Here is a 14,039-nt window from a genome sequence, read left to right on the forward strand (position 1 = left end):
ACTTTCACACCACTTGCAAAATTGAATATTAAGAAGTTCTCAAAAGGTCCTGGCTTCCTAATGCAGACATTGCTCTTGTGAAGTTTTCCAGGAAAGCAAAAAAGTGAGAAAATCACTGGGACGTGAACCCGATGTGCACCCGAAAGTCATAAATGACAGCGGGTTTCCTGGCTGCCTGCACGGCGTTTCCCATTTAATTGCTTAAACATTAAACAAAGCCACTGCAAACAACGAGCTGTGACCAGCTTTTCATTCCCGAAGCTTTCTGGGGAGCTCGCCATACCACCCGAGCGGAGCCTGCTGAGCCAGCAGTGCTGCTCCCCGACCCACGGCCACCAGGGAGGGCACAACGGGACACAAAGCAGAGGACGGTGCAGCAAGGCACCCGCCAGATCGCTGTGCACTAAAGCAGCAGATGCAGCCAGCATCAGCTCTATATTTTCTCATCTTTAAGGTCCAGGAAACTCTTCTTCTCGGAATAGATGCAGCATCCTCCACCACAAATGGCTTAAGGGATGCCGTCAGGGAGCAGCGATAACGTAGCCACGTGCGCACACAACGATTGCACGGCAGTCTCCTTGTCACTACTGCTTTCAGCGTCCTCGGGAGGTAGGGGAGCAGCAGATTCACTGAAGAGGAAACGGAGGCACAAGTCGGACAACCCAGTTTGTCTGGAGGACACGAAAGTCAGCAGTTCAAAAGGGCAAAGCCAGCTCTCCCAAAGCAAAGCTAATTTAAAGCCACCTAAGTGGGACTGCAGCCAGGCGTCGCTGGTAGCCCAGCCTTTCTGAGGAACCACCAGCCCCGGCGTGCTTTCCCCGACCCCTGGAGCTCACAGCACCTACAGACCCTCACACCAGCCTCATGCCACCCATCGGAGACATGCAGCCAGGCCGGAGGCCACAGGGAGCACCCAAGCCGCAGCCCCACCCTCGCCTGCTTTCTCCCAAGACACAAGCTGCCACCCAGCAGCATCTCCCCTTGCATTTAACCAAGGTGCACACCTCCTGTGCGGGTGGGAAAGGGCCCTCACCTCTCCCTCCATGTAAACATTGAACACTTCGCCCTTTTTCCCTTTCTGAGGGGAAGAGGGGAATAAGTATTTTGCATTTCTCAGGTCAGGCAGTGGAAAGGCAGGTTCATACGGAGGCTCCCAGAGCACTGCCCTGCACTGCCACGTGGGAGTTGCTAGTGCTGTCCCAGAGGGTGACACTTACAGCTTAGAAACTCTTATTTAAATAGTTTATTTGAAGCTTAACACAGTTAACTTTTATATATTTAAATATATATATAAACATATAGATATGTTTATATATATATAAAAAATTTCTTCTCTCATTTCCCTAAATGAAAGCTAGGTTTAGGGGGATACATGTCTTTTTTCTCTTCAAATAAAGTCATTTGGTATACATATAAAAATATATTACTTGGGTTTCCTTTCAGTTAGAGAACATACAAGGGTTGGGGTGGAGAAAAAAATTGAAGACAAGCACAAGGATTTCCAAATAAAATGGAAAAAAACCAGCGATTTTAAGCACGCAGTGCGCTTTGAATTTATAGTGCAACAGCAAGCCCAGAGACCCGTGTTCTGCCGACACAAGTGCGGCGTTACTCACACTTTTACCACTTTTTCTGAATCGCATGGCCCATGTCCTTGCTCCCCAAAGGGTCACATTTCAGTGTGACATTACAGCACCAAACCAAAAACGCTGAACTTAAAATGTGGAAATCAAGTTTCTGGACCTCAGGAGCAGGTTGCAGCTGGACGATAGGGCGCTCTCCTCTTTCACACCAGAAGCTCACCGACTTTGACATCAGAAAACATTAGGGACAAGCAGAACACAGCAAGGTTTGGCAACTTTTCTGCTGGCAGCGGGACCCCTCGAAGAGCACTGGAGCTCTGAACTCCTGTCCCAGGGAGGAAGATGAAGAATACAGACAGCAGAAAGGTGGGAGCAACCCAGAGCACTTCTGTCTCATTGAAACAGCTTATAATGGCAAAGAGTAATCCAGGGAGGGATTAAGCTGCAGCGTGACACCATGCGAAGAGGGGAGGTGGAACATCCTGCAATGGGAAAGGAGCAGAGACCCTACCCAGGGCCACACACAGAGGCCTGACAGCTCAGCTTAGGCACAGCCCCGGTGTCAAGAGAAAGATCCACATCAAAGGCCACAAATTTACCCGAGAGCCAAAATTTAGCCCTTCCAAGTCTGTAGTTGTAGGAAACAAACTGCACATTCACTCAAAACACCAATCAAATATTTCTCATGGATCCAGCCAGGCACGAGGCTTTGATACAACTCCAAGCTCAGCCGCCTGGCAGCTCTGCTCGCGCTCCCACATCTCCCGTACCATTTCCCACCCACCCTGTGGCAGTCAGTCCCAGTTAAACAATTTTTGATTCACAGCTGATCTTTTCCCCAGCTGCAGCTCAGCAAAGCCACCAACCTCTTCCGAGGTCTGTCCCCCAGGCAGAAGATTGAGCCACAGTGAGTACACGTTTCATATTGGTTTTGGCGATTACCATTGGGATGCAAAAGAACATTTAATAAATAAATAAGTAAACAAATAAATAAATCAACACCACTTCTGAACAGCCATCAGAAAGAACCCTTAAAAATCAAAACAGGGTACAGTACAATTGAAGTTTTCTATACCAAACCTCAAAACTCTCTCACAGTTGCGGTCTTCCCCTCCTCTTTTAAAGCAGGGTCTCTTCAGGAACCAGGTTTATGTGATCACAGTGTCTGCGCCCATGGCTGTCTGTCCTTCTCTATTAATTTCTAGAGGTGCCCAATTTAAATTAAATCTGAGAAAGGGACAGGAGTATAAAAAGCTTCTACAAGCTTCAGGAAAATAAGAGAAAGGAGCCAGTTGAGGGGGAAAAGACCACAGCATGAATTCCCAAGTCATCAGGGATCAGCAGAACCCCGAGGCAAAACCCGACTTCGGAGCGGCCTGGCTGCAGAGCTCGCCTGGAGTCGCAAGGCATGAAATCCACAGGAAATGGGCTTGATTTGCAGTGGAGCTCCTAAAGCAACTCACTTTTGGAAACACACCTCCACCATGCTACTGCCCTGCCTCTGCAGCCAGGCTGTTGGCACTGCTCACGGAGCTGCCAGGCAAGCAGGAGAGCTAACCCGATTCAAGGCTGCATCTACACAGTGCCGGTACTATTGCTGGCACCTTCTGCCCCTCTCGCCAGGGATTTAACCTTCAAACAGCGTCATCAAATACCCCACAAGGCTTTAAAAAACAAACTACACGGGAGAGACGGAGAGGGGAAGACGGACAGACAGACTAGCCTTAACATCAGCTGTAGGGGCCATCCCATAACACCAGGTAATGGGGCAAACAGAGAAGCAGAAGGCAATGGCGAATGGAAGTCACACTGAAGGGCAGGTACCGAAGCCACGACACAGTGCTTTGCACTTGGCGTTCCCCCTTACAGAGGCAGGTCAGTGCTGTTATGTCGAGTTTTCCGCGAAGTCCCATCATCTCTCGGCAGGGCCCTCTGCAAACTGGACATGGCCGCTGTCTTTTTTAGGTCAATGACCGCGTAGGAGTCCGTCCGGCGGGCTTCGTGGGTGGCAGGAGGTGGGACACGGGGGACCGGTGGGTTCTGATGACCCTTGCGCGGCACATCAGCCTCCAGCTCCACCTGGATGTAGTTGAGTTGCCGCGGCTGCTCTGGACAGGGCCGGGGGAAGTCGAAGCTGAAGACGCTGGGCACGCAGCCGCGACGAGGCTTTGGCAGGAAGCCGCTGCGCCGCTGGCTGCTGCCCCCAGGCAGGGCGGTGTTCTCCGAGTTCATGTAGTTCTGCAGGGGATCTTCTTCGCCGGCCTCAGAGTAGCTGTTGGGGGAAGGCGTCGGTACGTCCCCGGCGCACCCATCCTCCTCGCCCCGCCGGAGCGGCTGGCACTCCCACACCGGGGGCAGCGACGGCAAGTTCTCATAGTGCAGCAACGCCGTTCTGCGATGGGAGCAGCTGGGTAATCCCGCGTCCTCCCGGGTGAGTTTCAAGCGCCCGCCTCGACAGAGAGAGGAGGTGCTGGGGGGCAGCAAGCCGTTGACATTCTCGTAGACGCACTGGGGTGAAGGACACTCCTCCTCGCACTCATTGTTGTTGTTGTTGGGAGGGCAGAAGTGCGTCCTGCACTCCCGGTGGTGCCGACAGACGCGTCTGTAGTTGGATGTGGGACCTAACATGAACTTAACCTCCCCTGGCTGCAGAAAGACCTGGGGATTGCGGTCTTCGAGGGAGCAGCTGTGGTTCCTATGGGGGAAAGGAGGGTGGACTTCAGGCAAGGAGTGCATACAATGTCGGCCCCTCAGCTCCTGATCACCATTGGCCGTGTTGACGTAGGTGTGGGACTGCAAGGAGAGAAGCAGAGGGACAGTGAAAGGAGAAGAGAAGAGAAGAGACAAGAGCAAAGCAGCTGTCAGCAGCTGAGAAACCAACAGGAACGGAAAATTCTTTGGTGGCTGATAAAGCAGGAGGAAATAAAAGAATGCTGGAAGTTGAAAATTCTTTGGGAAGCCAAGCACAAAAGCCGTTTCTGGATTTGTGAGCTGAAGGACAGGCAAAAAGGAGTCCAACTGCAGAAGATACACATCACCTATTTCAAGCTCAGTGCATATGGTACAGAATATTTCACAAAGCCACTTGCAAAATACTTCCCTGAGTGGCTTACACTGGCGATACGGCAGTACTCACACCTACCTAGGCTTCTCCGATCATGGCTGAGGCAAGCTGGGTTTTGTAGGGAAAAATCTTAAATTCTGAAACTGAGAACAAAGAGCTGAACATCAAAAATAAAAATAAAAAGAGACTCAACTTGGGTGTGCATCTGCACATCAGTTTAAGGGTTGCGATAATACCTGACTTGGACTCACAAGCTAAGTGCTGCTGTTAAATAATTGCCGCGCAAATACTAGTGGATTAAGGAAGCCAACTCAGCTTTGATAGAGAGCCTGTTCTAGTGAAGCGTCAGAGAGCAGAAGTCTCCAAGAGCAAAAAGAAGCAAAAGAGGAAAGGGAAAAAAAAAGGATGAGAAGGTACAAGGATCCCCTGAGCTTTGCTGGAGTAACAGAAACCCAGAATTGCACAGGACTGCTAGAAAAACAAGCTGCTTGTTCACTGCTTGCAAAGAGCAGAGTTTAGGACATCCAGGTTTACCTGCTCATCAGGCCCAATAAGGGCATGAGTAGAGTCTTCGCCCACAGAGGAATGCCTCAGGCTGCTCACGGAGGGGTGGCGGGCTGCGGAGTATGATAGGGTGTCTCCAGGGAAGCTGTGGAATCCATTGGGAAATCCTGGGACAGTGTACCCCAGACCTGGGAGAGAATCGAGACAGATATGCATTAGAGCACTGGTTTGCTATAAAATAGAATTGACTTCATTTTCACAGTGAGCTGGCCTCTTAACTGCACCCTGTAAGTCAGAATCAGCCTGTCAGGGGAAGATCCCTACGATGAAGTACCCAGTATAAATACAAGATTTACACCCTCTTGCTTAAATTTATTTAAGTCACTCCTAATGGAGACAAGAATTGAGGAAATCCAAATTCTTCCAGATGTGGTTTCCTCTAGGAACCGCCTGATCAAAGTAGGTACTACTTAAAAAGGCAATTTGGCAGCGGTCCAGACGAAAACCAGCTGAAGGGTGACAACTCAGTTGACTATTTGAAGGGCTTTTTGTTGTCGTTTCCCTGGAAACAAAACACCACATCGCAGACAAGTGGGGCCTTAAAATAAACATGCTGCATGGGGCACACGTGGACATAAGATATAGGTCAGCAAGCGAGGCAGAGCATGGGAGAGATCCATGGACTGCAAAGGGCAGCTCCGCGTGAGCAATCTGTGTTCCCCCTTTTCTCCCCGGACACTGAAGGAGCCTTACTGTTGGGTGCCTGGGGTGTCCGGGAGAGCTCGCGCTCCGTGGGGTGACTGTTCCTGGTGATGACCACAGGCTCTTCCACTACATTGATACTGTTACACTGCATCAGGTCCTGAAGCAGATTAAAGATCTCCTCTGCTCTGGAACACTTGAAGGCAAAAATCCCTGCACAGTAACGAAGAGGAGGGTCAGAAAAGCACGAAAGCAATCCTTCTTTAACAAGAGAATATGTAACTCCTGGCTCTAAACGAACAGGCAATTTTGATTTCTTTCCCTTTGTTTAACACAATCAACCCCTGCAACCCACAGCTGCAGGAGAACAACCAACAACTCGGTGGATTATTGCATCAACAGGAATACAATGCCGTGACTGCCACCTGACCGAACGGTGCGCTATTACAGGGAAAATAGCGAGCACCCCAGTTATCTCAAGATAATCAATCCCGCACAAGCAGAGGTGTGAAAGGGACAGGCTAACCAGCCTCGTTTCATCTCTTATCTTCTATTTTAACTCACTTGGCAATCAGTCCAGTCCTCATTACCAGGGGAAAGTCTATCCAGTGACTACTGGAAGCTGAACTGGACCCTGTGGAGTATGCATGTGAGGGAGGGACAAGAACGTCATATTTCAAAAATGCACGGAATTGAACAGTGTCTCCCCAAACGAGCAGCCCAAACCAGAGCCGGTGCGTGCAGAGCTAACCAATCCCAAGCTGGCACGCACATGCACGCACAAAAGCCATAGCAACGAGAATGGCATGGCAACAACGGCTGCTACCCCAAAGAATAAGGTTTTAAACATTCTGGCCAAAAAAAAAAATAGCTATGTCTGCCTTATATAAGGTGGGGAGCAGCACCAGGAGTCCTCCAAATAAAATTAACTAGGCAGAAAAAAAAAATCCTACAAGGAAAGGAAAAAACTCATCAAAACACAATGCCGTCCCTCTCATTTCTGTCTGCTTTAAGACTGATGGGTAAACGCGTCTGCTAAAAATTGTGTAATACATGAAGAGCAAATGGCTCTGGTTTATCCCCAGTACCTGGACCTAAATAAAAAACAAAACCCACACGGGGCAGAATTCTAATCACCTCATCCTGCAAAAAGCAAACCAGAAACCGAAGAGAAGCACTTCCCATCGCTGGCAACTGATAAGCACGCGACTCCAGGGGAGGAAAACCCCACTTACATAAATATTTAAAACGAGCATACGGCGCTCCAGATTTGCGCAGTGCTTTACACAGACACCGAAGAGTCACGCGGAGCCCTTTTGGATAAGAAGTTTACAAACACATTAAAAAAAATGAGGAAACAAACTTTTTTTTTCCTGGGGATGCAGATGCCAAGAAAACGTTCAGCTCTTTAAAAGCAAGAGCGACAGACTGGTAAAGGAACTACCAGGCACCATTGTAAAATTGGAGTCTATTCCCAGCGCTGCTGACGACTTGGCGTGTACTCCTGGGTGACTCATTTCCCTTCGCTGTGCACAGCATCTCCATGCATAAAATCAGTAAAACGTAAAACTCCTTTCCCTCTACATTACAAAGTGCTGCCAGACACAAAATGCAAAGCATTAGGTAGAATTAGCACTAACCAAGGCAGAGCAAATGCACTGAGAAACAGGAGAAGACTGAGGGGGGATTTCATAAATACCTATAAATATCTGAAGGGCGGGTGTCAGGGGGATGGGGCCGGGCTCTTTTCAGTGGTGCCCAACGCCAGGCCAAGGGGCCACGGGCACAAGCTGGAACACGGGAAGCTCCACCTGAACATGAGGACAAGCCCCTTCCCTGTGCGGGTGCCAGAGCAGGGGCACAGGCTGCCCAGAGAGGCTGTGGGGTCCCTTCCCTGGAGACATTCACCCCCCGCCTGGACGCGGCCCTGTGCCCCTGCTCTGGGGGTGCCTGCTCCAGCAGGGGGTGGGACGGGGTGAGCTCCAGAGGGCCCTTCCAACCCCCGCCAGTCTGGGATTCTGTAAATGTGCTCAAACAACTGTCACTACCGACATGCACTTGGCAGCTCTGCCGAATAAGCAAATCCTAAGAGGGACCTGCAGAAAGGTGCAGGTGATGCCCTTAAGCTTTCTCCCCGGAGTTAAAACATGCTAACAAAGCTTCAGTCTTGCAAAAAGCACTTTTAAGCTGCTAAGGAAAGTCATCCAGCAACCTCTCCTACCACAGTGTGCATCATTCGGTACCGAAGCTCAGAGCTGACAGGTAACTAACATTCTTTCTGACGTTAAATATGCCCCGTCCCATGCTCAAGCCTGCTTCACCAATTACCTCATGAGCATTGAAGCACTAGCAAAATGAGACCATCAGATTTATGCCCAGGTCCTGAGCCATGATGTCATTCTCATTAGTGCTTTAATCAGGAGTATGTGCACACACACCCCAGTGTTCTGGGGAAAGAGAGGCTGCAAAAGATGCAGGAATTTGGGAAGACACAAGCATCGGCTCACTCTGGCTGCCTGGGAAGAGAAACCTCAGCGTTCCTTCCTGCAGGAACCACCACACTCACCCTGCCCCGTCTGGCAGCGACGACCGCTCTCAAAGGAGAAGAGGTTGGAGTCGTAGCCATAGCGGCGCAAGCAGAGGTAGGGCCACCTGACAGCATCTCGCTTGTGAGTGTGCAAGATGAGCTCCGTCTGTGTCAGCTCCATAATCCCAGATCCCAGCTCGTTACCTTCATCGTCCACGTTCGTTACCTGCAGAGGCCACAGAGCTCGCATCAGGAAACTTGGTACATTGGTATCAAAAAAAAGCCCACCCATGAAGATACTGTATTTCCATGGATTTCCCCCTTCATTTACTGAGCTGCCTTTCTCTCAGCTGACAGCATGAATTCATTGCTGGCAGAAGGCGCCAAGCCGGCAGCCCTGGAGACTGTGCGCTTGGCAGTTCAGCTGATGCATCTCAGCACAGACACTGGAACACAGCCCTCAGCAATAAAAGGTTTCTCTCCAGCTACCCATTTCCTTGCTCAGGCTGAATCTCAGTGCAGAGGCAATTTCTACCGCAAATACAAACACATTTGCAGCAGAGGTTGCTTAAGGAAAGGAAAAAACAACCCAGCAAACCAAAACAGTAACATATTTGCAAATCTTATCAAGCAAAAGACTTCTCTGCAAGAGCAGAGGTTTTCTTTCCTTTCATGCCTGGAGTCCAACCCATGCTGGACTTTGCTAGTAGTCGGTGCCATCACAGACTCTCTGATGGGGATGAAGGTGCAATGCTTACCTTAAATTTGGTGGGATGGTTGTCTGGGATGCTGTCTCTGCACAGACAACTGCAGCAGCTCCCCATGACGCCAGCATAAGAGGTAATCCCTGGGGAGACGGCACAGGAAAGAGGACAATCAGGTTTTTGAACAACCTCCCCCCACCCTCTCCAAACACGCAGCATTTACAGCCTGTATCCTCCTCGATCCCCCTGCACGTGGCCCAGTGGGTTTGGATCTCAAACTCTCCAATGTCTTCCTTGATTAATGGACACCATACAATATAAGGCTAATTAAAAATAACAGCTTTCTTACCATTAGGCAATTGTTGGATTTTTTTTTGGAGGAGTGAGCAGAAATTCCCACTACTGTCCCTCTATCTCCTTCGGGACTTCATGGTAACCAGGTGTCAGAGTCACCTAAAACACAAGGGAAACTGTCCCATCTTCCACCTGGCAAGGAGAATAAAATTAAACAAATTAAAAAAAAAAAAGAGAAGATTCCAAAGCAGGGGGTGGGGGGCAGGGGGCTGTGAATGAAGTTCGCTTCAAATATCACAAGAAAGGCAGATGCACTTTTTTTTATTAGCCACCCGCATTTAAATGAATATAAAAAATAATTCTGCACAGACCACTCCTGTAATTTCTGAAAAAAAAAATATACAGTCTACAGCTAAAAAACCCTAAAAATAAGAGATCTTTTACTTCTTGGCTTTGGGAACACACACAGGACTGGGGTTTATCAGAGCTAATATAGTGCAAATAAAACCCCACAGTAATCCTGAATGGCTGACAACGGGGAGGGCACAAGGAATCATACGCATCTGCTGCTTCGGAATGTGAAGATACCTTCACTCGATGGAAGGTCCTTAGGGGTCAGAGAACCAGCAGCCTTTAAAAGCAAGTGAGCACAACAGCTCTTGTACTTTGGACTATGAAAAGTAACAAATGCCAGAAAACATAAAAACTCTGCTATCTGACAACATTCAGCAAGCGCATCAAGCAAGCAGGAGCTGCACACACTAGAGTGGCAAATGCTGCGATCTTTGATGCAAACTTAAAGGACTCCACATCCACTCTAGGGCAGGGGATTCAGCAGCAGATAACACGAGAAGATGCCATGTTTTATTTGGCGAGAACAGCCAACAATCTCTCCATCTGAGGCATGAGAGAATAAAGCCATATGGATAACCAGCCTGGCACTAGAGCAGTAAATAAAATGAAAAGGCTACTGGAAACCTTGCACTCTGCCATGCCAGAATCTGCCTCACTAGTCGCTCCAAATTAAACAATGAATCACGGAGTTGCATCTCTGTGCAAAACCACGTTGCACAGCTGCCCTCAGGCTCCCCCCGCAGCGCAGAGCAGTGCGGAGGGAGGGGGGAAGAGCCAGCAGTGAGCTGACAAAGGGGTCCCATTTCATTTTTTACATCAAAACAGAACGTAAATTACCTTCCACTGCAACCCTGTGCTTTGGCCCCTGATGAATTCCCTACCACGTTCTAACCCTGCAAAGTCCCCCAGAAGAGGAATGCTTCCTTTTGAGCATGCTGGAGGAGCTCGGGCACAAATCAAGCGGGCTGCCACCTGCCCTTTTGCACATACCCATCGCCCCTGACAGTCATAACACCACACGCTCCCTGTTCAGCGCCACATCTTGCTCAAGCCGTCCTATTTGTTTTTCTAGACTCAGTATGGATTTACTCCCCGCTGACCTTACAGGCTTTGATCAATAATTTAGCAACAGATCCCTCTCCATTTCATCTAATCCACTCGCTAGGGGCCTTGTCCCATTCTGTCTCTGCTCTCCCACTCCCATCTCACCAATTCCCTCAGTTAAAAAAAAAAAAGAAAAATCTTGTAGAAAACACATTACCTTTGCCCCCTCTTTCTTCGTTATTCCTCTCTCCCTCTGGAGCTCCCTCCACCCACGCCTCTCTAACCTGCGAGGGGGTGAAGTTGGAGTGCTGTCACCTATCCTGAACAGTTATATGGTCAGAACTGAACAAACGATGGAACAAAAAACCATTGCGAGATCCCTAAATGCTCCCTTGGGGCTTCCTGCTACTCCTCGCTGTTGAATATTTTAGTGGCATCCCTTTCACAGCGACACTGAGAGTCTCAAGGCTCCCGTCTCTTGCTTGGCGCTTCCAACCCGCACCTTTCCAGCAGCTGTTTGCCAGTTCATAGCCTTAACTAGTTGAACCAAACAATTAACAGTGCGATACGCTTCCCTGCGAGCAAGAGCACGTGCCTCCTAAGACCAGCAGCCCCATCCTCCCCTCCAGTCTCCCCACCTCCCAGGACCCAAACCTAAATCCTCCTCAAAGCCTTCACAGCCCTCCTTGGGTCGGTGTCCAGACCACAGCTCATCTCCCCCAATTTCGCAGCCGGCTTCTTCGCTTTCCTCCCAAACCCTCCGCTCCTACAGAGGCTCCGTCTGTACCCCCCAGCCTGGAGAAGACCCTCCATGCCTCCATGCTCCTCCAAGCGATTCTCCTAAACCCGGCACTGCAGAAAAGGGTCCACCTAATCCCAGAGGATCAGGGCACCCCGGCACCCACCACCACAGCCCTGTGCAGGAGCGTGGAAATGCACATGGCCCCACAGAACCCCACTCATGACAGGCAGCAATGGACCCACTGCCCCACACCAGCACGGGGCACGGGGGGAGAGGGGCTGCAGGGGGGCACCTCCAGGGAAAGAGGGGCCACTGGGAAGGGGAAGGGGCTGGAGGAAGGGGCTGGGGGCAGGAGGGGAAGGGGCTGGGGGCAAGGGGGGAAGGGGCTGGGGGGCAGGCGGGAGGAGGCAGGAGGGGAAGGGGCCTGCACAGCCCGTGGGGACGGGAAACATGAGGAAGGGGCGAGTCCCGGGGGTGGGGGGTGTGTAACGGGGAAGTGGGTGCGAGGGGGCGGCTGGGGGTTGCCGAGGGGTGCGAGGGGACCCCGAGGAACACGACGGAGAGGGGGGGCGGGGGGGCGGGAGGGAGGCGGGGGCAAGGCGGGCCGCGGGGGCAGGGCCCCGGGGCCGCGGGAAGGCCCCGGGCGCGGGTCGGTACCTGAGGCGCTGGTCCGGGAGCTGAGGCCCGGGACCCCGCTGCCGGCCGGCCCCCGGCCCGGCCCGTCCCTGCCCGGCCCGCCGGGTCCGGGCTCGGGCTCGGGGACCGGGTGCGGGTCGGGCCCCGCCAGCGCCGCGTCCCGCCAGCCCGGGCCGGGCCCGCCGGGAACAGCGAGTCCGCCGGCCGCCGCCTAGAGCGGCTCGGGCTGGGAGGACCCGGACGGGATGGCGCGCGGCCGCGAGGGGGCGCGCTGGGTCCGCGGCGCCACTGCCTCGGGGGCGGGGCCAGGGAGGGGGCGTGGTCGTGTGAGGGGCGGGGCCAGAACAGGGGTTGGGGGGCAAGGGATGGCTTGGGGGCAGCGAGGGGGCTGGGAACGGGGGTCCTGGGGCGGTAAGGGGCTGAGGGGGGCAAAGGAGCAGGAGTTTTGGGGGGGGGTTTAGTGGAGGGGGATTGGGGGGTCTGGGGCGGGAGGGGACGTTGGATGGTCAGTGAAGGGGGTATTTGGGGAGGGGGGATGCTTTAGAGGGGGTCAGTGAAAGGGGTGGGGGGGGTCTGGGGCAGGAGGGGGTGCTGGGGGGTCAGTGGAGGGGGGATGCTCGGGGGGGTCAGTGGAGGGGGATTGAGGGGGTCTGGGGCAGGAGGGGATGTTGGGGGAGATTTGGGGAGGGGGGATGCTCTAGGGAGTCAGTGAAAGGGGATTGGGGGAACTGGGGTAGGAGAGGATGCTGGGGGGTCAGTGGAGGGGGATTGGGAGGGGTCCGGGGCAGGGGGTGCTGAGGGGTCTCAGAGGAGGGGAATTGAGAGGTCTGGGGCAGGAGGAGATGTTGGGGGGGTCAGTGGTGGGATTTGGGGAGGGGGGATGCTCTAGGGAGGTCAGTGAGAGGGGATTAGGGGGGTCTGGGGCAGGAGGGGGTACTGGGGCTTGTGCTCTGCACCCCAGCCACCCTCATTCACAGCACCCCTGCACACCGCCAGTCCCAGCTCCGCCAGCATCAGAGCACTAAACCAGCACAGTCAAAGGCAGCTCAGTGCTGGGGTCCCACAGGCAGCTGCACACCCGGACCACCTTGACAGGTGCCTGACCACTCGCGGTCCAGCTGCGTGGGGTCCCAACTCAGCCCCGGCACTCCTGATGCGATGTGCTCAATAATAACGCCTGCAGCCGGTGTTTGGCCTCGGACGAGGCACGGCTCTTTGGCCGGGAGCATGAGGGGTCTCCGGGAGGGTTCAGGGCATGGCGAGGGGGCTGCCCTGCAGGCGGGACAACAGGGAGATTACGGGGAGAGTTAGGCTGGGCTGCAGATCTTACCATTGTCATTTTTACACTCACAATTTTTACAATCCCTCTGCAATTACAATCCCACTGGCGCTGTTATAACGCGGAGCTTTCGGACATCAGCCACGGCTTCGGAGGGACGGTGGGGGCTGCCGGCTCCTCGGCCGCGAGATGTGAGCGCTCCCGGTCTGCTCCAGCGCCGAGTCACCGAGCCGTGCCTCTGCAGCCCTGCCTCCGTGCGGGGACGCCGCCGGCCACAGGCCGGTCACGCCGCCCTGCTTTGGCGGCAGCGGAGCCCGTCGGGCCGGTGTCCTGCCCGTCACACGTGCCGTGTCGCAGGTGTACGCTTGCCCGGTGCCCGTGGGGGACCTCGTGGCCTTTCCAGGGCGGTGGTTTTGGTGGAGCAGGGGCCGGTCCCACCTCAGAAAGCCCTGAGTGACCCATCTGTCGAGCCTGAGTCCCTGTGCCCGGCTGGTCTCCTAACGAGGACTTTGCCCATTAATTTTTCCACCGTGCAGAGGGACGGTGGAGCGTGGGGAGCGCAGGCAGCAGCCGTGCCGGGCTGGAAGCTGGCGGGGGGGGGGGGGG

The 14,039-nt window shown here is 53.1% G+C and overlaps 1 protein-coding gene across 6 annotated transcripts; it reads right to left on the minus strand.

Moving 5' to 3' along the window:
* Positions 1-2,527: 2,527 nt before the first annotated feature.
* FRS3 (fibroblast growth factor receptor substrate 3) lies at positions 2,528-14,036 on the minus strand. 6 transcript variants are annotated; one of them, XM_075115748.1, is made up of 7 exons: positions 13,506-14,036; positions 9,434-9,570; positions 9,139-9,227; positions 8,420-8,606; positions 5,905-6,066; positions 5,182-5,339; positions 2,528-4,376 (listed from the first exon to the last, which is right to left on the minus strand). In XM_075115748.1, the coding sequence occupies exons 3-7, from the start codon at positions 9,202-9,204 to the stop codon at positions 3,447-3,449; spliced, it is 1,503 nt and encodes a 500-aa protein (XP_074971849.1). In that variant the 5' UTR covers positions 9,205-9,227; positions 9,434-9,570; positions 13,506-14,036; the 3' UTR covers positions 2,528-3,446. The 6 variants fall into 6 exon arrangements, with proteins under 6 accessions (XP_074971849.1, XP_074971850.1, XP_074971852.1 ...); XM_075115749.1 differs by having other exon boundaries at positions 13,485-14,036; XM_075115751.1 differs by lacking the exon at positions 13,506-14,036 and adding an exon at positions 12,176-12,550 and having other exon boundaries at positions 9,434-9,537.
* Positions 14,037-14,039: the final 3 nt, after the last annotated feature.

Source organism: Phalacrocorax aristotelis, chromosome 21, assembly GCF_949628215.1.
Source record: "Phalacrocorax aristotelis chromosome 21, bGulAri2.1, whole genome shotgun sequence".
Lineage (NCBI taxonomy): Eukaryota > Metazoa > Chordata > Aves > Suliformes > Phalacrocoracidae > Phalacrocorax > Phalacrocorax aristotelis.

Coding starts and splice junctions, on each gene's coding strand:
- FRS3 (XM_075115748.1), bottom strand. CDS start 9,204: ATGGGGAGCTGCTGCAGTTGTCTGTGCAGAGACAGCATCCCAGACAAC. Junction 6,067..8,419: donor TCGCTGCCAGACGGGGCAGG/GTGAGTGTGGTG, acceptor GTTACTGTGCAG/GGATTTTTGCCTTCAAGTGT. Junction 5,340..5,904: donor GACACCCCAGGCACCCAACA/GTAAGGCTCCTT, acceptor ATTCTCTCCCAG/GTCTGGGGTACACTGTCCCA.